Source organism: Myotis yumanensis, unplaced genomic scaffold, assembly GCF_028538775.1.
Source record: "Myotis yumanensis isolate MYYU_CA2020_CCGP unplaced genomic scaffold, mMyoYum1.0.hap1 SCAF_16, whole genome shotgun sequence".
Taxonomy (NCBI): domain Eukaryota; kingdom Metazoa; phylum Chordata; class Mammalia; order Chiroptera; family Vespertilionidae; genus Myotis; species Myotis yumanensis.
In genome coordinates, this window is record NW_027223767.1 from 30,162,880 (window position 1) to 30,183,785 (window position 20,906).

A 20,906-nucleotide genomic window follows, 5' to 3' on the forward strand; every position below is an offset into this window, starting at 1 on the left:
GGGATGGAATATAAAAAACACACCCAGCCAAACAGTTTGCTTCCTTCTAGTAGTTATAAGTGAGGAAACATAAAAGGAATGTTGTTAATGCTCAGTAATATTAGGAGTATAATGGTATAATGGAATGGTAATGATGTCACCTGAATTATGTACCATCTTTCATTGGAGGCATTCACACTCTATGACTAATCAGTGTCACCCCCTTTTTTTTCGGCAGGGGACACAAAAAACAGTAAGCAAGATTCTAAGGACTTGCCCAAGATCATACAGTGACTCAGAAGCAAGCCCAAGGCTGAATCAGTGTTCTGATTTGCACAAAATATGTGTTCCTTTGTCTGTTCTAGGTGTGCTACTTCTCATTCCTTCCTGAGTCTCCTTGGGCTCCTAGTCCCCTTTCAATGAGTGCTCAGGGAGAAACGGCTCAGCTCAGGGGCAATATGTCCCATTGGACAGAGGGTCATGTTGCCAGAGGAGCTAAGAACTCAGAGCCATAAACAAACCATCCCTTTATGGCACCAACAAGTCTTCCCTCTAGTACTATGAAACCTCTTTAAATATTATCACCTTTTTGGAGATTAGGAGGTGGAGGCAGGTATAGGGGGGATAAATGGTGATGGGGAAAAAATAAAATAAAGCCGAAACTGGTTTGGCTCAGTGGATAGAGCATCGGCCTGCGGACTGAAGGGTTCCAGGTTCAATTCCGGTCAAGGGCATGTACCTGGGTTGCGGGCACATCCCCAGTAGGAGATGTGCAGGAGGCAGCTGATCGATGTTTCTCTCTCATCGATGTTTCTAACTCTCTATCTCTTTCCCCTCCTCTCTGTAAAAAATCAATAAAATATATTTTTTTAAAAATAAAATAAAATAAAGAAAAAAAATGTTATTACCTTTTAAAAAGCACCCATTTCAACATCCACTACTAGACAGGAAGGAAAGGGGATGCAGGGGTTATTATTTATGTTATGTTAAAGCCACTTACCAGTATGCTAACAATAACTGATGCTTTGGTTCTAGTTCAAATGAACTAAAATCAAGTGACTAACAAGTTTTCCTAAAATATTAATGTTTATTGCATGTAATATTACATTTAAGATAGTTTTTCTTGAATAATTGGTGTTTATTGCATGTAAAATTATTATATGTAAAATCATTTTTCTTGAGATATTAATGTTTATTGCATGTATTATTATATTTAAGATAGTTTTCCTTAAAATATTAATGTTTATTGCATGTAATATTATATTTAAAATCATTTTTCTTGAAATAAAGGAAAGTTCCCATTTGAAAAAAAAGTGACTTAACAAGGTTGTAGAAATTATAGAAAGAGCACAAATAATTAAAGTATGTTTTAGGTTTGAAATGCTAACTGAAATAAAAACTGTTAATCAATCAATTGCTTCTTTCTAATTTTTTTCCTTTTGCTCCCACTTAACAGAAAGTAGCACAAGTACACCAGGACAAATTACAGATCTTGCTTCTACGAAGAATGAAGAGTGAAATTAAATCCCAACCATTACACTTTTCTTAATAATGTTGAGGCTTAAGAATGAAGACCTTGAATTAGGGCCTAGAGAAGTAATTCAGCAAGTCTCTTACATAGTTTAGCCATTATTGACATTAGAGATTCTAACTTTCAAAAGTTCAGTACTTTTGAACAGTATATAAAAGATTATATTTATTAAGTTGCCTTTTTTTTGCATTCTGGAAAAGAGAGCTACAAACTAGAAAACAATACCATTTTAATTAAAGCTGGTGTATATGAAGAGAAATACTGAATGGCAATCCACACACTACCTTCAAGGGAACAACAACACAGGTGAGAAAAGACAATAACATGAGTTACCCGGGGTTGAAAAGAAGATTGACAGGATGACTGAACAAATACAATGATGAATCTAGTGAATGCCAAGCTAGTTTGCTTTCAAGCTTTCCTCTTTTAGTTCAATCTGCGTCACTCTGACTTTCCTTAAAGTTGTGTGGGAGAAGAGAAATGAAATTTTGAAAAGAAAATGGCTCAAGAAATATGTAGAGATAAAATTTTTATGAGGACTTTCTTTGTTCTAGATCTGGTATAACAAACACCTAGGCAGCTCTTCTATGGAATCAAATTCCCCTTCTAATGACAGAGTAGCAGTTAATGCCACATGAAAACTTGATTTATGTATAATTAAACAAGGATTCCACTTGCCTTCCCTGCCTGGAATATAGATTTAAGAAAAACAATGAAGATGCTGCTTGGGGAATATAGAATCCAAGAGAGCACTGATCATATTGTATCACATTCAATTTCAATTCTGAACTAAAATGAAAGAGAAGACTAGGGATTATTTCAAATATGCACTGAAAACAGAAAGAGGGGGGAAAGATTCAACAAAAGTCTAACCATCCAATTTTTTAAAAATGTTTTTATTGATTTTTAGAGAGAAAGGGAGAAGGAGAAACATTAATCTGCTGCCTACTATGCATTTCCTACTGGGGATCAAGCCTACAAACCTGTAAGTGCCAGGGCTGGGAACGGAACCGGTGACCTTTCAGTGCATGGAATGATGCTCAACCAACTGAGCTATACCAGCCAGGGCTAACCATCCACTTTTAAGAGCTCTGTTGGTATTAACCATTTATATTATAACACAACAGTTGACATAAATCCCTAAAGGGCTAATCTTAGATGAGAATTCAGAAATGTTAAAAATTCAACAGTTCTAAGAAATGAGAAATTCCTAATCTTGGTCTAAAAAATCCTCAAAGAACTTCCATTCTTTTCCTCTGCAGTGGGAAATTGGGGTTAACAAATCATAGTGAACATCTAGTACCAGTAGCTGCTACTAAAGTCCCAAGGTCTTCTTCACATTGGCCCCCTTCCTTCTCAGGAGGCAGTGAGGGCCAGTTAATTACCTCAATGTAGCCCTACCTCAGTCGAAAGGAAGATCTACACTCCAAGGAATGGGATATTCCCAACTACCATTATATAATCAACGTTCTCACCATCAGCACAAATGATCTTTTTCATTGTGGTCAAAACCCAACAAAAAAAGTTAAGTTCAGCAACTTAATCACTAGGTTTTGAGTCCCGTTTAGGGCAGGGGACATGTTTTATTCATCCTTAGATTCCTAGACCCCAACACAGTACCATCACATAGTTTGCAATCAATAAAAACATTTGTTAAAACAAAATGTTACCATGTAAAATGTCCGAGTCATCTTCAACAAAATCGATGTCTCTCAAGTCCCACTCTGCATAATTGTCAAACTCCTGTTTGGGGGAAGAAAAAAATTCCCGCCCCCAAACTTATCAGTTTTGAGTAATACGTTTACAGTAGCCCTGCATTAGAAGCAAGTAGAAAATACACAGGCAAACACTCCTTTAAAAGTAGTGAGTGGGGTACAGAGCCTGGATACTGCCTTAATAATGAGAAATCATGGGGGAAATCTAAGAGGCTTTCAGGCAGTACTGACAGCAAAAATGAGAACAGTTATGAGTTCATGAATAAAGCCAAAGCTATTGTTCTAAAAATTAAAAGTAGTCTGTTTATACAAGGTAACCCCAGAAAATCTAACTCTGACTAGATCTTCCGGAATGAAAATTGTCTGCATTAATTCATCTACCTTTTTACTACCTTCTGAGGGCTCTATTTATGCAATAGTGCTTATGTAGCTCAGTGTACTCATATTCTATTCAATGAGTACAATCGGTAGGGATAGAGCCTATGGGGTAGCTCTACAATATCACTTGCCTTAAAAAAAAATGCAGATCTGGGCATGGCTAGCAAAATTGTTTGTAGCTCACTAAAACTTGCAACTTACCTCTAAGAGCACTGAAATTGTGAATTAGATATAAATCAGGCAACTTACGACTACATTCACAGGGCTTTTAACTCTATAGTTGAACAAGGAACATGTAGTTTTTATATACATTTGTCGTTCTTCATCTTATAAACACAGCACAGGGGTCAGCAAATCCAGCCCACTGCCTGTTTCTATAAACAAAGTTTACTGGAGCACAGGCAGGCTCATTTGTTTACATATTATCCATGCTGCTTTTGCAACAATAGTGACAAAGTTCAGTTGCAAAATAGACTTTTTAGTCTACAAAACCTAAAATATTTACCATCTGGCCCTTAAATAGAAAAAATTTGTCAGCCCCTGATATAGTACAACCTTGAAACCCCTTAGGTATGGAATAAGAACCAGTCTATAAAAACCCCACACCTACTAAGAAAGTGGGAGCCCACACCAATGAAATTTAAGAAACAGGTTCTTGGCCTGAAGAACTTCCACTGTTCTACATGTGAAAATGTTTACAAATGAGAAAAAGCACTCAAATAGAAGAAAATGTCACTGCATAAGGGACTACAAATTACAGGGCTTTGAAAATCTTTTTTTAGTGCTATGAAACCTATGGCTAAGAGATACAAGCCTCATCAGAAACAAAAATGAGTTTCTCCTACCTCAATGAAATCTGCTCGAGCTGGCATGTATCCTGCCATGTCCCGAGAAAGCAAAGAGTCAAAGGTAGGTCGGGGAGGGTCTTCTGCCGCTGGAAAATTTAGAGTTTTTCTTATTTACTTTAAGTGACACATAAATAGTCATTTACACTCTAAAATATTTCTGTTTGGAGAAAGACAGCATCTGAGAGAATAAATAAAATTCAAAGCTTTTTATAAAGGGAAAAGTGAAAGAGATAAACTATTATGGAAACAGAGTGATTTTTTAAAAAGGAAATTAAGACTTAAGGAAAGATAAGAAAATTCGCTCTGCTTTTTGCTTTTAACATTCAAAAAAACAAAGGATCTTTTCTTTAATATTACAGAACATAGGTTTTTACCCTGTTTCCTTCAGCATCCTTATGCTTTAGGACTAATCTCAATTTATAAATCTCATCCAACTGAGAGGCCAAAAAGACCCTACTGGGTTTGGAAGTTAACTGGAATTGAGTTCCAGCTCTAACATCCACTAGTCCCCTAACATCCACATGACCTTGCACAAATTAACCTTTGTGAATCTGTTTCCTTACGTGTAAAACAAAAGCACTTGCTCTGCCTAGGTCACTGGGTTTCTATGAGGAACAAAGGGTCTAATGGATTTAGGAACGGAGCACAACATTCCAAGTACTATCCAAATACGAGGTATCATCAGGCTTTGAGGCAGTCAGCTACAAAACTGTTTCTAAGAATATGAGGAAAGGGAGGGAGGAAGGGAAAACATTCATATTTCATTACTTGTGCTCTGGGAGTCATTGAGGAAAGATGTCCATTTATAATTCATCACGGTTTTGGTTATGTTTTGTTAAAAGACCCATGGGTCCCTCAGCCACGTGATTAAAAAAAAAAGAAAAAGTGTGCTATTATTGCCACAAGTAAGTGAACAAAAATAACAAATTGCTTCTTGGGCTTACCACCGGGATGATTAATAATTAATGATAATAAGTCAAATAGTGGACTTTCTTATTAACTAATATCTACAATCATAAGCTCTCCAAAGGGATTATAAAAAGCCTGGTGTTCACAATAGCATGGAACTGCAAGTCTCAGGTGTAACTACACGTTGGATCCAGGCACCCTGACATCCAGTATAGAACTCTGGCCTCTGGGAGATGTTCCCTCCTGGCCCCATTATGGCCCTGACTCCCAATAATGGCCATGCCAACTCCTCCTATATTTCGTAAACTCATTAGCTGTCCAAGTCAACAAACCATTATGTATTTGCTATGCAACAGGGCCCAAAGATGACCTAAGTATCTCTTTAGAAAAGGGAGGCACTTACAGAGAAATGGAATGGCAGTGTCAGCAGTTTTTGCCTCCTCTGCTTGCTTCAGGTTCAGCAGGGTAGATGCAAACAGAGGGTTGTTGATGAAATGCTTCATATAGTGCTTTTCACACTCCTCCTTGGTCTTGGTACACATCTGATTGGCTACATCCTGCCTAGAGGAATGTGAGGAAAAGAGAAGGAAGTAGTGCTTTCAACTATACGTAATGATAAAAGCAAGTTTGTTCTTCACAAATTTTAAGTCCTATCCACATAATGTCTGGGCTTTGATACTTCCAAACTGGTGTCATGGAGCTATCAGCAGAACAATAAGATAAATACAAGGCTAATATTGATATAATCTGCTATTCCAAATCCTGCTATTCCAAGATATAGAAACAGTATCTGAAAAGCCCTTTCCTTTCCACCAAAAGAAGTGAAAAATCACTACAAAGCTTGTAATTACCCTGTGAGCTAGGCCCCATGGAAAGGATTGCTATAAATAAAAACAAGCCATTTTGGAACAATAAAAACATACGTACATAAGTATCTATTTTTATAAAAGCCTAAGCAACTAGCTATGAGGCACACTGACCCCCAGGGGGCAGACGCTCAATGCAGGAGCTGCCAAGTGACAGCAACTTTGCAGCGTGCCCTCTTGCACTCCGGGACCCCTCAGGGGATGTCCAACTGCCGGGGTTTTTTGTTTTTGTTTTTTTTAAAATATATTTTATTGATTTTTTTACAGAGAGGAAGGGAGAGAGATAGAGAGTTAGAAACATCGATGAGAGAGAAACATTGATCAGCTGCCTCCTGCACATCTCCTACTGGAAATGTGCCCGCAACCAAGGTACATGCCCTTGACTGGAATCGAACCTGGGACCTTTCAGTCCGCAGGCTGACGCTCTATCCACTGAGCCAAACCGGTTTTGGCCCAACTGCCGGTTTTGGCCCAATCCCCACAGGCCAGGCCAAAGGACCGCACCGGTGCACAAATCTGTGCACCGGGCCTCTAGTAGTTTTATATTTGCATAATGTCTTATAGTTTACAAAACATTTTGCATGAACAAAAGTTCTTTACTAGAGCTCTTACAATAGGCCAAGCATAAGCTAGAAACATTCACAACATAATTTAAGTCAATCCTACCATTAACTGTGTGGTGTGAGTACTTACTATCTCAATTTCACAGATGAAAAAAATGAGGCCCAAAGACATTAAGAGAAACTTGCTCAAGAACACAAAGCACATAAGTGACAAAGCCAGAACGTGTTCTCAAGACTCCTGAATCCTAGCCCAGAATGAAGAGGTGGAGGTGAACTCTCTCCATGTCCCCTCTCAATCTCTCTCTTCCACAGTGCTTCACTTGCTCTTCTCCTAAGGCATTACTATGCTCTGCTTTGTGTACTTCAACAAAATGTGTGTGTGTGGATCTATATGTGTGTATACATATATATTCCCATTCTAGATTATAAGCTTCTTGAGGGCAGGGTGTTATAATTCTTAACTCTAGCACCCTACCACCAAGCTTAGTACCTCATAGTAGATAAAAAAAACTATAGTATTTTTGTGATCTTTGCTAAGAGGGAAGGGGGACAGGGAGGATTAGCCCGTTTTAGAGCATTAGAATGGCAAGCGAAAAAATGAAAAACCAAAAAGGCCAAAGATGACTACCAAGTGTCTCATAAGTGATCACATTTTCCTATCTTCTTTGGTATTCCCTATAATACACAATATTTTTTTTGGTGTTTTTTTTTAAATACACAATATTTTATAATAAATGCTGAATGAATAAAACAAGCAAAATGTGAACTGAACTCATCAATTCTCCTTCAGAGACTTCAACATAAGGGAGGCAGCATAGTATATTCTATTAATATCAGGAAAGATTATATATACTAGGAAGTCAGGCCAGAGTGGATCTAGTTAAGAGTCCTTCACTAACAAGCTATGTGATCATGAGAAATCATTTCAGGTCCCTAAGCTTGAGATTCTTCATGAACAAAATATATTTAATAAACTCTCTGTTGTCTAATTCATAAAATGTTATCACCAGTGTTAAAGTACTCCCAAAGAACAAAAATGAAAGCAGTGGGATTAAGTGTTACTACCTAAGGCAACAGCAATACCTGCTGTTCAATTCTGCCAAACTTGGACTAAGGCAGATATTGAAAACTAAAAATAGGAAATGCAAATAGAAGTCTGTCAAACTTCAATCTTAGGTAAGCTGTGGCCATCTACCAAAAGTCTGACACAGTTAAACAACGAGGGCATCCATAGCCAAGAATTCACAAAATCAGAAAGGAGCAATGACTTAATGAGTCTAAATTTCCCCACTACTCAGAAAGAATAACCAGCCTTCTCTGTGTTGATCCATTCAAAATGGTCTTTTAGAGCTGCCCAGTCACAGGCCATGAAACATCCCATATCTCCCCATGAGGCATTTCAGAGGACAAGTCATGGGTCAATAGAAAAGCAACATATGATCCCCAAACTTCTTTTTCTGAGGCTCCTCCCTTTACCCTTCACATGCACCTTTTTCTCGGAGCTCACTAGGGCAGGACAAGCCCTAACACCAAGCTCTTACCAATTTCCAAAGCCACAGTCCATCACAGCTTCTAAAAGGGCCATTTCTTCTTGAGCAGTCCAGCTGGGGTCAAGAACAGGAAAATCTGAGGTCTAAAAAAAGAAAAGATTTTGCCTAAAAATAGATATAGAAATGGTACCTAGTAACCTTAACTGTAATAGTAATTTATGCCCTTTTCAAAACCTATTCTATTTTACTAACTATTCTCATGGTGGTCTACCACCTTACTCCTATTTCCACCATCAAGGTTCTCCAAAAATATTATCACCCATAAATTCTATGTAATTCATAACAGAAATATAAGCATTTTAAAACTTAGCACAAAGATAGAGATAAATATAGTATGCTTCCATTTAGGTAAGAAAAGGGGAAATACACGTGTGTGTAATTTATAATGGAAGAATAAACCATACATTTAAAAGAAAAGTTTACCTATGGGGAAAGGAGGGAGAAAACAGTGGAGAGGACAGGAATAGAAGCTAGACTCTCTGAATATTCCTTGTTTTGCAGATTTGACTTTGAAAGATAAATATTGTATGTAATTATTAAATTTCAAAATCATAAGAATTATAAAAACAAAATATAACAAACCTATGAATTTATTTTAAGGCATAATCACACAGAAGGAAATTATCTCAATTGACTTTAAAATACAATTATTTGTACATCTGTAGAATATACCTTAAAAGTTAAAAGAAACTGCCTGGCTGGTGTTGCTCGGTGGTTGAGCATCGACCCATGAACCAGGAGGGCACAGTTTAATCCCTGTTATGGGCTTGACCCCCAGTAGGGGGTGTGCAGGAGGCAAGCAATCAGTGTGTCTCTCTCACCGATGTTTCTCTCTATTCCTCTCCCTTCCACTCTCTAAAAATCAATTTTTAAAAAAAGTAAAAGAAACTGCCAAAATAACTCTTATACTGTTTTCAATAGTGTTGGTATATTCTGAGATTATTGGATGTGGATGTGTTATGGGGTAAAGCAGATAAATAATGGCATTATTGGGCAGTGGGATTTTTGGCTTGGGGGAAAAAGATATAGACGTAAAATCTTCGAGGTTATGTAAAACCTTGTAGTCTTGTATTGGAATTGAAAGTTCTAGTATAAACTCATAATGTATTTTTGTGTTAGAATAATTTCCTAACACTGTTCACTGAAAAGGTCTAGAAACAATGATCAACCCAGTAACAATGAATGCTTCTATTTCCTAGTATGCAGTCTCTAAATTCTATTTACCACTAAACAGTATTTAGTGGCACTTGAAGAAAAAGCTGATTCCAGCTTTGGGTCAGGAACTGTTCAAGATGAGACTGGAACATTTTGTCATACTGGAAAGCAAAAAAGCTCTCAAAGACTCAAAGACTCGTAAGTGTCATGTCAAAAGGATTCAGAGACTAACTTGTAGAGACTCCTACTAACAAAAAATGGAACATTTTGAGCACTAATAAGGATAAAGCTGTAAAGGATTGGAACACATAAAGTATTATAAATATCTAAAGGTGCCAGGAAACCAACTCATATTTTAAACCCAGTTAAAAAAAAGGGGGTGAGGGGGCGGAAATCAAGTACTTATCCTGCCTTTCCTGTACAAACTTTATCTACATGATACCTAAAGGTGGTCACATAGATAATGATACAAACTATCTTTTTATAGAATTTAACCCTACTTAAAGGAGTAACAGAACTAAAAGATAACTACTTTGCAATCCCCAATACATTAACAGATCTAGACAGACTATTTCAGAGGTGGAGAACAGAGCAGAGATTTTTTAAAAAGCTTTTATGAAATGATTGGGGAAATGTGAAAAGTGACTTGCATTACTTTTAAATTTTACAGAGACCTGTAACCTCCAAAAGCTCCCCAAAGTGTTTGTATGGGTGTTGAATATGTGAGAAAAGGACGTAATCGGAAGAAATAAGTGGACTTGGAGTGAAACTTAGTACTTTCAGCATTATGCAAAAGGCACTGTGCCCAGAACAGCTAGAGAGCTCTTGGTCAGCTTTCTTACAGTGGATAACCATCAACCTACTCAACATATACTTAATTATTAAGGAATTATTTTCACAACTCAAATGAATAAATGTATATTCTGGCTCCAGATATTTTTGTGGGAATTTGGGAAAAATAAATCAGCTTTCTGAAGATTTGATAACCTTGATGAAAGGCACTCAAAGTCAACGCTACTCCGACCACACTTCATTCATTTTGCAATTAACAAACAGGAAAAAAATGTATTGATATGAGAAGATATTCCACATCATATGTTATCAGAGAAATACCAATTAAAACAATTACCACTATACATCTATTCGAATGACCATTAATCCAGAATAGACAACACTAAATGCTGGTGAGAATGTGGAGTAACAGGAACTCTCATTCATTGCTGCTGGGAATGCAAAATGATACAGCGACCATAAAAAGATCAGGGATTGCCAGGAGTAAAGGGGAGGGATGGATGTATAGGCAGAGCACAGAGGATTTTTAGGGGCATGAAACTATTTTGTATGATACTATAATGGAGGATACATGACATTACAAACCCTCAGACTGTACAACACCAAGAGTGAATGCTAATGTAAACATGGACTTTGGGTGATAATGAAGTATCAATGTAGTTCATCAATTATAACAAATGTTCCACTCTGGTGGGGCTATTGACAATAGGGCAGTCTTAAGTGTTTGTGGGGGGCTGATAATATTACTACAGTGCTGTGGTAGGCATCATTTTAAAAATGACTCCTGCTACCCCCAGGATTCCTGATTATTCAAACACCAGCTACATATTCATGTGAATATACTCTGCTGATGGGACTAAGGTACTAATCTACTGACCTTAGAATAGGAAGAGTATCCTGCACTATCCAAATGGGCCCATTGTACTCACATGGGTCCTTAAAAGTAGAAGAGGGAGGCATTATTACTGTCAAATAAATGCCCTAGCCAGCACTCTTTCCTGTAAGAAAAACTACATGGTGAACTACAAGTTATGCCCTGATAACTGACAAAACAATCTTGACAAAGGTATATATACCCGCCAAGCAGACAAGCAGACAAGATATTACTTTGGCTTATTAAAGTGACCATTCCTTTGGCTAGAGCGTGGAAATACACTCCCAACATCTGTCTCTCATTCCTTCTTTAAGAGGTGGTAATACAATTAATCAAATTCCAGCCAATTCTTCCTCTGGCCTATAAGCCAGTCTGTCTCTTCAAAATGGTTTTATGTATTTTATCATTCACTCTATGTTCATTTAAAACTTAACTTCAAAAAGGTAACTAACTTTCCCCATGGAAGGGGTATAGAGTACCAGACATAAACATTACAACTATCCTCATGAACCACATAAAAATACCATTAGCTAAAACATCGACAATACATCTATTATACGTTTTATCAATGAACCTAAAAAGCAGTGTAGCCCAGCTAGTGTGGTTGAGTGGCTGAGTGTCAACCCATGAACCAGGAAGTCATGGTTTGATTCCCAATCAGGGCACATGCATGGATTTCCCAGTGAGGGGGTGAGGTGGGTGCTGGAGGCAGCTGATAGATATTTTTCTCTCGTTGTTTCTCTCTCTCTATCCCTCTTCCTTTCTCTCTCCAAAATCACTAAAAATATATTTAAAAAGCAGCGTAACTCTTATGTCAGTAAATCTCAAAAAGTGCTTCCTTTAAATTCTTTATAAATTTGAAACAAAAATCTGAGTATTTAAAATAATTTTTGGACTTAATAATGCCTCAGTAGATCCATAAAACTGAAAAATTTACTGGGTAATGATTACCTAATTTAGAAGAGGAGGAAAGAAAAGAAAAAGAGAGTGTTGGAGGTGAAGGAAAAAAAAGACTAATTCGCATGTAAGACTTGAAAAATAAACAAAAATTCCCTGCAACTTCATCATTACCATTATTTCGTAAGTATGATCACTTTGATGCTTCTTGTACTCAAATCCTCGAGTGAAACACTGCAAAAAAGAGAAAAATTAAGTTATCAAAAAGCTACTTTTTGAGATACTTTTTTAAAGGTTAGAAGACAGTACCCTGGCCAGTGTGGCTCAGTTGGTTGGGCACTGTCCCATGCACCCAAAGGTTGGCAGTTTGATTCCCAGTCAGGGCACATGTCCATGTGGGCTCAATCCCTGATGGGGTTCATGGGAGGCAGCTGATGGATGTTTCAATCTCACATCAATGTTTCTCTCTCTCTCCCTCTCCCTTCCTCTTTCTCTAAAATCAATAAAAAAGAAAAAACGATAGAAGATACTGTGGGGGTATTCTACTCTTGTGGTAAGTTTTTTAAGACTTCATTTAATCTTGTCTGCATCCACAACAGGAGGGCTATATTCATGATCACAGCTTTTCTGTGGCCCTCATAGGGAATAAACAACAATCTGAAAAAAAGACATTTTCCTAGGACAACAACTCCTTTGATAACAGCCTAAGCGCTGGAATCAGACTGCCTATATTTTGCATTCTGGCTCCATGTTTACCTATTTCAGCAATTCTAAGACATATTTTAAAACTGTAAAATGAGGATTCATCTTATAATACTAAGTATATTACAACTTCCATCAGCCATTTTTACTTTCTGAAATTGTAATCAACTAGAGGCCTGGTGCACAAAATTCATGCACGAGTGGGGGGGATCCCCTCAGCCAAGCCTGCACCCTCTCCAATCCGGGACCCCAAGGAGATGTCCGACTTTCGGTTTAAACCAGCAGTCGGACATCCTTCTCACAATCCTGGACCACTGGCTCCTAATCACTCACCTGCCTGCCTGCCTGGTTGCCCCTAACTGCCCCCCCTGCCAGCCTGATCACCCCTCACTGCCTCTGAGTGCCGGCTTGATTGCCCCTAACTGCCCCCCGCTGCTGGCCAGGTCGCCCCCAACTGCGCCCTCCCTGCCGGCCTGGTTGCCCCTAACTTCCCCCCGCACCGGCCTGGTCACCCCCAACTGCCCCCCCATCAGCCTGGTCACCCCACGCAGCCTGCTGTTCTGTCGTTTGGTCATCCCTCACTAACTCCCCTACCAGCCTGATTGTAGGCAGCCACCTTGGGAGGGCATGAGGGTTAATTTGCATATTACCTCTATATTATGTAGGATAGTGTCTTGGATCAAAAAAAAATATGGTATTTGTTGTGTGACCTTGAGCAAATTACTTAACCTTCTCCTTGCTTGAGTTTCTTCTATAGAATGGGGATACTAATCATATTTACTTTACTGGGTTGTAGTGATGATTTAAGAGTTAAATCATGTATACTAGTAGTACTTAAAATAGTGCCTAGCACAGAGTAAGTGCTTATAATTAGTATTACTATTTCCACCATCATCCACAAAATGGTTTGTTACCTTGTTTGTCACCTGCCCAAAGATCACTCTTTAATAAACAATAAACATTGTGTCATAGGTACTATCAAAAGGAATAACTCTCCTATTCTGTTCCTGTAATCTCAATACTTAACACTACTGGCTAAACAGTGTTAAGCATTAAGTTGATACCTCTGTGAAATATGCGCATACTTCGTTTTACTGTGTTTCATATTATTGCACTTCACAATGTTGTATTTTTTTTATAAATTGAAGTCAAGACCCTCTACTAGCAAAAAGATTACGACTTGCTTTATTGTGAAACTCACTTTATTACGGGGTCTAGAACCAAACCTTCAATAGCTCTGAGATATGTCTGTATTCAACAGTCTATCTCATCCATCTGCTCTGTTCCCCAACTTTTCACTGGTAAAATGTATACTGGAAGATTGACTGGAACAGATTTAATGATATGGGCCTTCTGAGCAATCGATAGTCATCTCTGAATTTATTACATCCATAAAAAAACCTAGGAGAGGCAGGCCTCTCCTTAATGAGATACCTGTAAGCAGAGGAAAAAAGGAGGTGGCCCACATTCTGCACACTTGATATAAGGCTCCATGAGGTAGGAGGAGCAGCCTCGGCAAGGTGGCTTATCAGAGGGATCACCTAGAAGAAAAAGAAAAATATACTAGCTTCAAAACACCTTCTGATTATCTTAAGAGCCAAGAGGGTGAAAATCTGCAAATGACTATACTGGTAGTGAAAGTTCATGGAGACAAGAAGAGCTCATTCCAAATAAAAAACAAAAATTATGTTCCTTTTTATTTCAGGGTAGCTTTGTCCCTCCCTACAGAGTACCTACTACTTTAAACAGCATCTAAGTGGATATGGCCCCTACAAAGAAATTTACAAACACAGGTTTTAGCTGGAAGTTTCATAATACCCATAACATTTTTTTCAGGGGAAAAATGTCACATATCTCCACAACACACATATTATTTACAGATAAAGTAAATATGACAAAATGTTAATGATTGCTGAATCTAGGTAGTGGGCAACAAGTAATCACAGTACTATTTTTTCAACTTTTCTGTAAGTGTGAAATTTTCAGAATAAAATGTTGGGGGGAAAACTCCTTTAAATATGTCTTGGGATATATAGTACAGTGGGGCCTTGATTTACGAGTTTAATTCGTTCCGTGAAGGAGCTCGTAACTCAAATTACTCATATGTCAAATCTTAAAGTGAACGAGTAAGACACGTGATGCTGGGCTGATGTTGTGGCGTTCACTGTGATGTTCGCTGCACCAACTAGCGGTGGGGTATCTGAATCTGGCTCGTAACCCGAATTTTAGCTCGAAACTCAAAGCAAAAAATCGGCCGAGAGACGGCTCGTATCTCGAAAAACTCGTTAGTCAGGACACTCGTAAGTCAAGGCCCCACTGTACTTTATATTTCAGATTTAAGTCCAGAAAAGCTCCCTCCTTTTCTCCCATAGTATGCAGAAAACACAGCAGACCTTCCACCAGTTCCAACGTCTCTGAAATATTAAGGCAAAGAGTACACACCAAACTCTGTTATAAAAATGCAGATATGTGGCCCCAGGTCCCCTAAACTCTGCCTCTCTCGAGTCAGGGCATCCTAGCAGAGTAGTTCTCTGTGATCAGCAGCAGGTGTCTAAGAAAACTTTGAAGGCAGATGAAGAGATTTAATCTGTTTGGCCTGAGGCAGGATTTCTCACATTCTATAACAGCATTTTCCTTCCTAAAATCTGAGGAACTCCTCAAGGCACCTTTCCCTCTGACAAGTGGTGGTTGTTGTTCTTTTCTGTTTCTAAATGAAGACCAGGAGGAAAATGACAGAGGAAAGAAATGTAATCCTTCTGGCAATAGCTTCAAAATAAATATAAAGAACAGCAACTACCTCACTTTTCCCATTTAAAATTTTGACACAAGAAGACCAAATATTGTTTTATGTTAAGTGCTAGATGCCAATTTTTACCAAATTACCTTCTTCATATCATCCTTTTATAATAATGATATGAGCTTATTTTTCTTCCCTCAAACATTCCTCAGGGCAAAAAAATCAGGTCCTGGACAGTGTTTCTCAGTGGTTAGAGCATCTGCCCACAGACTGTCGCAGGTTGGATTTCCAGTCTCTCTCTCCACCCCCACCCCTCCCTTCTACTTTCTCTAAAAATCAATGGAAAAAATATTCTCAGGTGAGGACTAACAAGAACAAAACTCAGCCACCGATCAAAGAGCTTTAAAACCCCTATGTCAAGAAGTAATTATTTTGTAAAAGCTATCCTATATATAGTTTTAAAAATTTTAGACAATAAAAGTATAGCATTCTCTATTAACATTTTGATTTCAAGCATTTCTTCTGTGTATTTATTTTAACAAAAGCGGGATACTATCCATGATGTTTTGTAGCCTGGTTTTTTTTTCACTTGACAACATATTGTCAAAATCTTTCATGACCATACACATAGATCTTCCTCATTATTATTTTTTAAATGTGTTTTTATTGATTTGAGAAAAAGAGAAAAGGAGGAGAGAAATATCAATCAGCTGCTGATTGAGCCCAAAACCCAGGCATGTGCCCTGACCAGGAATTGAACCACTGACCTCTTGAAGCATGGGATGATGTTCATCCAACACTGGCCAGGGCTTCCTCATTCTTTTTAATGGATGAATAATGCTCCATCATATCAATTATCTAACCTAATGGTTTTCAACTACCCTCTAGGAAAGCATTTTGGAAAACTGAGATGCTTTTTTGTTGTCACAAGGACTAGGGAACACAACTGGCAGGGACCAGAGATGCCTAAGACATTCCTCCACAACAAAGAATTGGCCTGTATCTGAAAAACTTTCAAATGTCCCATCAGATATTCAAGTAGATAAAAAAAACCTATTCAAAATTACATGACCAAGAACCCAGTTCCATATTACATAAAACAAAATGTTTTTGAGTTTTAATATATATTGAATTTTTCAGAAAAGCAATTGCATGTACCTCCAGAGATTTTACCTTGTTTTGTTCAGAACTTTACCAAGAGTTATTCAAGCTTGTGGTATTTGAGTCACCAACACATCACACATGAATCATTCATTGTGCATGTGTAGTTGTAAGATGCTGTGATTCAATATATGCGTGCAAGCATCTACTTAAGTCATTTTGTCTTCTACTGTAATCAGGTCTAAACATATTGCGATGCATATTATTTTATTATAAATTCCATTATTTCATTATTAATTACTTCTGTTTTATTTAGCCTTTGTGTTATAGTTAGGGCATTATTGTTTTTATTTCTTTGGTATCATGGTTGTAGATATGTTATCTATGTATTTAATTTCCAAATAGTAAAAGGGGTTTTAAAAATATTATTTAAAAAATATCACTGGGGCCCTGACCAGTTTGGCTCAGTGGCTAGAGCGTCGGCCTGTGGACTGAAGAGTCCCAGGTTCGATTCTGGTCAAGGGCATGTACCTTGGTTGCAGGCACATCCCCAGTAGGGGGTGTGCAGGAGGAAGCTGATCGATGTTTCTCTCTCGTGGATGTTTCTAACTCTCTATCCCTCTCCCTTCCTCTCTGTAAAAAAATCAATAAAATATATTTTTAAAAAATATATCACTGGGTCTCATAAGGTTGAGAACAACTAATTTACACAGTTCCCAATTGGTGGACATTTATAATAATCGTTTCCAACTTTTTACTATTATAAAGAATGCTGAGATTAATGTTCTTGTATATATAACTTTTCACATTTTGTTCCTTAGGATATGTATTTTCCTAGAATTAAAACTGGTATACAGAGCATTTTTGATATATATATAGTCAAAGTGTCCTTCACAAAGGTACATTTTTTTTTATAAACTAGGAATAGAAAACTTTTCTATAACTTATGAGTAGGGAAAGGCTTTTTTATCGTCATTCAAAATCCAAGGGAGGAAAAGGTTAATAAATTTGAGTGCATAAACAAAGCCAACAAACAAAAAACTCTTTCTTGGCAAAAAACACCAGAAGCAAAGTAAAAAAGCTAATAAATTGAAAGTATCTGCAAACATATCATAAAGGGCTAAAATCCCTAATATTACAAAGAACTTTTAAAAATTGAGAAGGGCCCTGGCCAGTGTGGCTCTGTTGGTTGGGCACTGTCCCATGCACTGAAAAGTCCCAGTCAAGGGCACATGCCGGGTTGCAGGGAGAAGGGTATTTCCTTTTTTCTACCAAACATCATTTCTTATCAAGGCATCACAAATGTGTTACTGGGAATCCATCTGCTTTTTAAAGAAATCCATCCAGCCCAGTCAGTGTGGCTCAGCGGTTGAGCACCAACCTATGAACCATGAGATCATGGTTGGATTCCTGGTCAGGGCACATGCCCAGGTTGTAAGTTCGGTCCCCAGTAGGAGGCATGTAGGAAGCAGCCAATCAATGATTCTCTTTCATCATTGATGTCTCTATCTCTCTCTCCCTCTCCCTTCCTCTCTGAAATCAGTAAAAAATAAAAATAAAAAATAAATAAAACAACAAAGATAAAATAAAGTAAATAAAATAAAATAAATCCATCTGCAGGTTAAACATACTATGTTTGGTCCATTTGATCTTAGTTTTCTTATAAGATCTAGGGTGATATGTTTGTGTTATATGTTCAGTGGGCAATCAATAAATATTAATTGATTTTACTTTGAGTTGATACTCTTATTCCTTTAGGATCAGATTCACAGGGGCTTTGTTTAACTTCAAAGTGCTTATTTTTCCTCTTTGATCAACTCCTACTTCAGTTTGCTATTAATATTCACCTGAGACTTGTTCACACAGTACTTACTGCTAAAGGAACCCAAACGGTCCATTCCTTAATTGGCAAAGACTGCTGCTTTGATCTTCCTCAATGCAGTGCCCCTTCAAGGAGATTTCGGAACTGGCCAACACACACCAAAGTTTGATGACCCCCTATGAACAAACAAAGTTGCACATGGATCAGGAAATAATTCAAAGGGACAAGATGAAGAGAAAATAATGCAATGTACTCAACTCTACTACATCCGAGTTCTGTAACATTAAGCAAATATTTTATCTCTATAATCCTGTTTCCCCTCCAATAAAATGGGTATGATTATAATAGTTTCTTGGAGCTCCAGTCGCGCAATCCGTTAACGCGCGGTACTTATAATAGTTTCTACCTCCTAGAGGTGTTGTAAGGATTAACTATCAAAATCCATGTAAATTATGTACCATGGTGCCCTCTACAAAAGCTACATAGTTCTAATAGACAACTATTGGTTTTCTCCTCTCCTGAGCCCCCTTCCTTCGGGAAACTGACTCTCAGACATTTCATATGGTTCAGTGGGGTTGCCAATTGAAATACGTCCTTCTCTACCCTCACAATAGCTAAAGCAACCAGATCTCTTCTTAGAAAAATCGGAATCTAAGACATACAAGGACAGAAGGCAGTTGGAGCTCAAACATTCATTAATCAAATATTTGGTCCATGAGCTCTGGCTGTTGAGATCCCCATCTCCAAAGGTGGCCCAACTATTTTATTTTTTTTTCTTATTTATTTTTTTTAATATATATTGTTGATATTTTACAGAGAGGAAGGGAGAGAGATAGAGAGTTAGAAACATCGATGAGAGAGAAACATCGATCAGCTGCCTCCTGCACACTCCCCACTGGGTATGTGCCCACAACCAAGGTACATGCCCTTGACTGGAATCGAACCTGGGACCCTTGCGTCCGCAGGCCGACGCTCTACCCACTGAGCCAAACTGGTCAGGGCATAGTTGTTGTTGTTTTTCTTATTTCTCTATCTTTCCAATACTTAAATTTGAATGAGTTCTGTTGCTAGAAACCAAGGAATCCTATCTATTAGAACATACATTTGTTCAGTAATTTACTCTTTGAATAAATATTCAATAGGTATGTCCAATGTACACAGTTTCTTCCTAAAGGCAGAAATGAAATCATATTTCACACTAAAGCAAGAAAATAGCTCAGACAGTGTAGCTCACTGGTTGAGCATTGACCCATGCACCAAGAGGTCACCAGTTCGATTCCCAGTCAGGGCACATGCCCAGGTTTCAGGCTCCATCCCCAGAACTGGCGTTTCTTGCTCATCTCACTCATCAATGTTTCTCTCTCTCTCTCTTCCTCCCTTCCTCTCTCTCTAAAACCAGTAAAATAGTATTTTTTTTAAAAAGTCACTGTGGATTAAAAGTAACAAAAACAAAAAACCCCCCACATCCCACCTTCTTCTATACTCTCCTAGTTTTTACCTCTTTTGTGGCGTTTTTCACATTCTAATTTGTGAGGATTATTTCTGCATGCATATTTCCCCCAATTTTTAGACGAAATAAAAGCAGGGACTACACCCAATACAAATTGGTATGCTTTAAAAGTACCAAGCACACGGAAAGAACTCAGTAAACACAAATGTAATAGACAAATACTAGTCAATGTCTTTTTGGGGGGTGGGCTAGGGTAGACGAATTCTCCCTCTGCTTTAGTCTCCGGAAAAAAGTTAGTCTTTGAAGAAAAATGAATTTAGCAGGGGTATTACGCACGTGGCCATACAATCATGACCAACATGTACTGAACTTTTCTCATATGCCAGGTATTGTGGTACCACTGTCCGTGGATTATTTCTTTGAACCCTCTGAGGCACCATGCTGTTTCAAAGGAAAGGAAGCCCTGAAAGGTTGCTACTTGTATTGCAATGTCTTTCAGGCAGCCAACAGCGGCGCCATTCCCACAGAGGCTAAGGGAGAGGGTCACGTTAAGGATGTATAAACACTCGACGTCATAAGCAGCACTATTTCAATCAACAGAATCTTCTTTCTTCTTCTCACGAGACAGTTCTGACACTAACACCCATGAAAGGGTGTGCGTGCTGCCTCCCAATCCACATCTGCCAAATTCAAACAGGTCACAGGGAGGACGGGAGGCACGCGGACAGCAGCACTCAGCGCGGTGCAGAGGCCGGGTGCGGGCTGTGCGTTTTGCAGACAAGGGTCAAATCCTCCCTCAGTTCCTGATGAGCCATAGGACCTCGGGCAAGTCATTTCCCGGCGCTTCAGTCAGCCTGAGCCGCAAATAGGGAAGCCCAAGTGCCTACTGTCTGTGGAAGGCCTGCGTGAAAACCCACTAGGAAACGTGGGTAGGGGCGTGACCCACACCGACTGTCCTGAGCCGGGTTGCGCTGCGCTGCAGAGACGGGAATGCAGAGTGGGACACGCCAGGCTCGCCGAGGGGCGGGGCCTGATCC

The 20,906-nt window shown here is 38.5% G+C and overlaps 1 protein-coding gene across 5 annotated transcripts in view; it reads right to left on the reverse strand.

Moving 5' to 3' along the window:
- Positions 1–20,906, reverse strand: part of TADA2A (transcriptional adaptor 2A) — a 44,182-nt gene that overhangs the window by 23,017 nt on the left and 259 nt on the right. For 4 of the 5 annotated variants that reach the window (XR_011468397.1, XM_070393880.1, XM_070393881.1 and 1 more), the window contains exons 2-8: positions 18,471–18,595; positions 14,194–14,300; positions 12,232–12,291; positions 8,331–8,422; positions 5,764–5,921; positions 4,449–4,537; positions 3,181–3,253 (exon numbers count right to left, since the gene is read on the reverse strand). Coding sequence is in view for 4 of the 5 variants with exons in the window: in XM_070393880.1 (XP_070249981.1) it covers positions 3,181–3,253; positions 4,449–4,537; positions 5,764–5,921; positions 8,331–8,422; positions 12,232–12,291; positions 14,194–14,300; positions 18,471–18,495 (604 nt within the window). In the remaining variant the exon portion in view is untranslated. The remainder of the gene's footprint in view (positions 1–3,180; positions 3,254–4,448; positions 4,538–5,763; positions 5,922–8,330; positions 8,423–12,231; positions 12,292–14,193; positions 14,301–18,470; positions 18,596–20,906) is intronic. The other variant, XM_070393882.1, reaches the window with a different exon arrangement.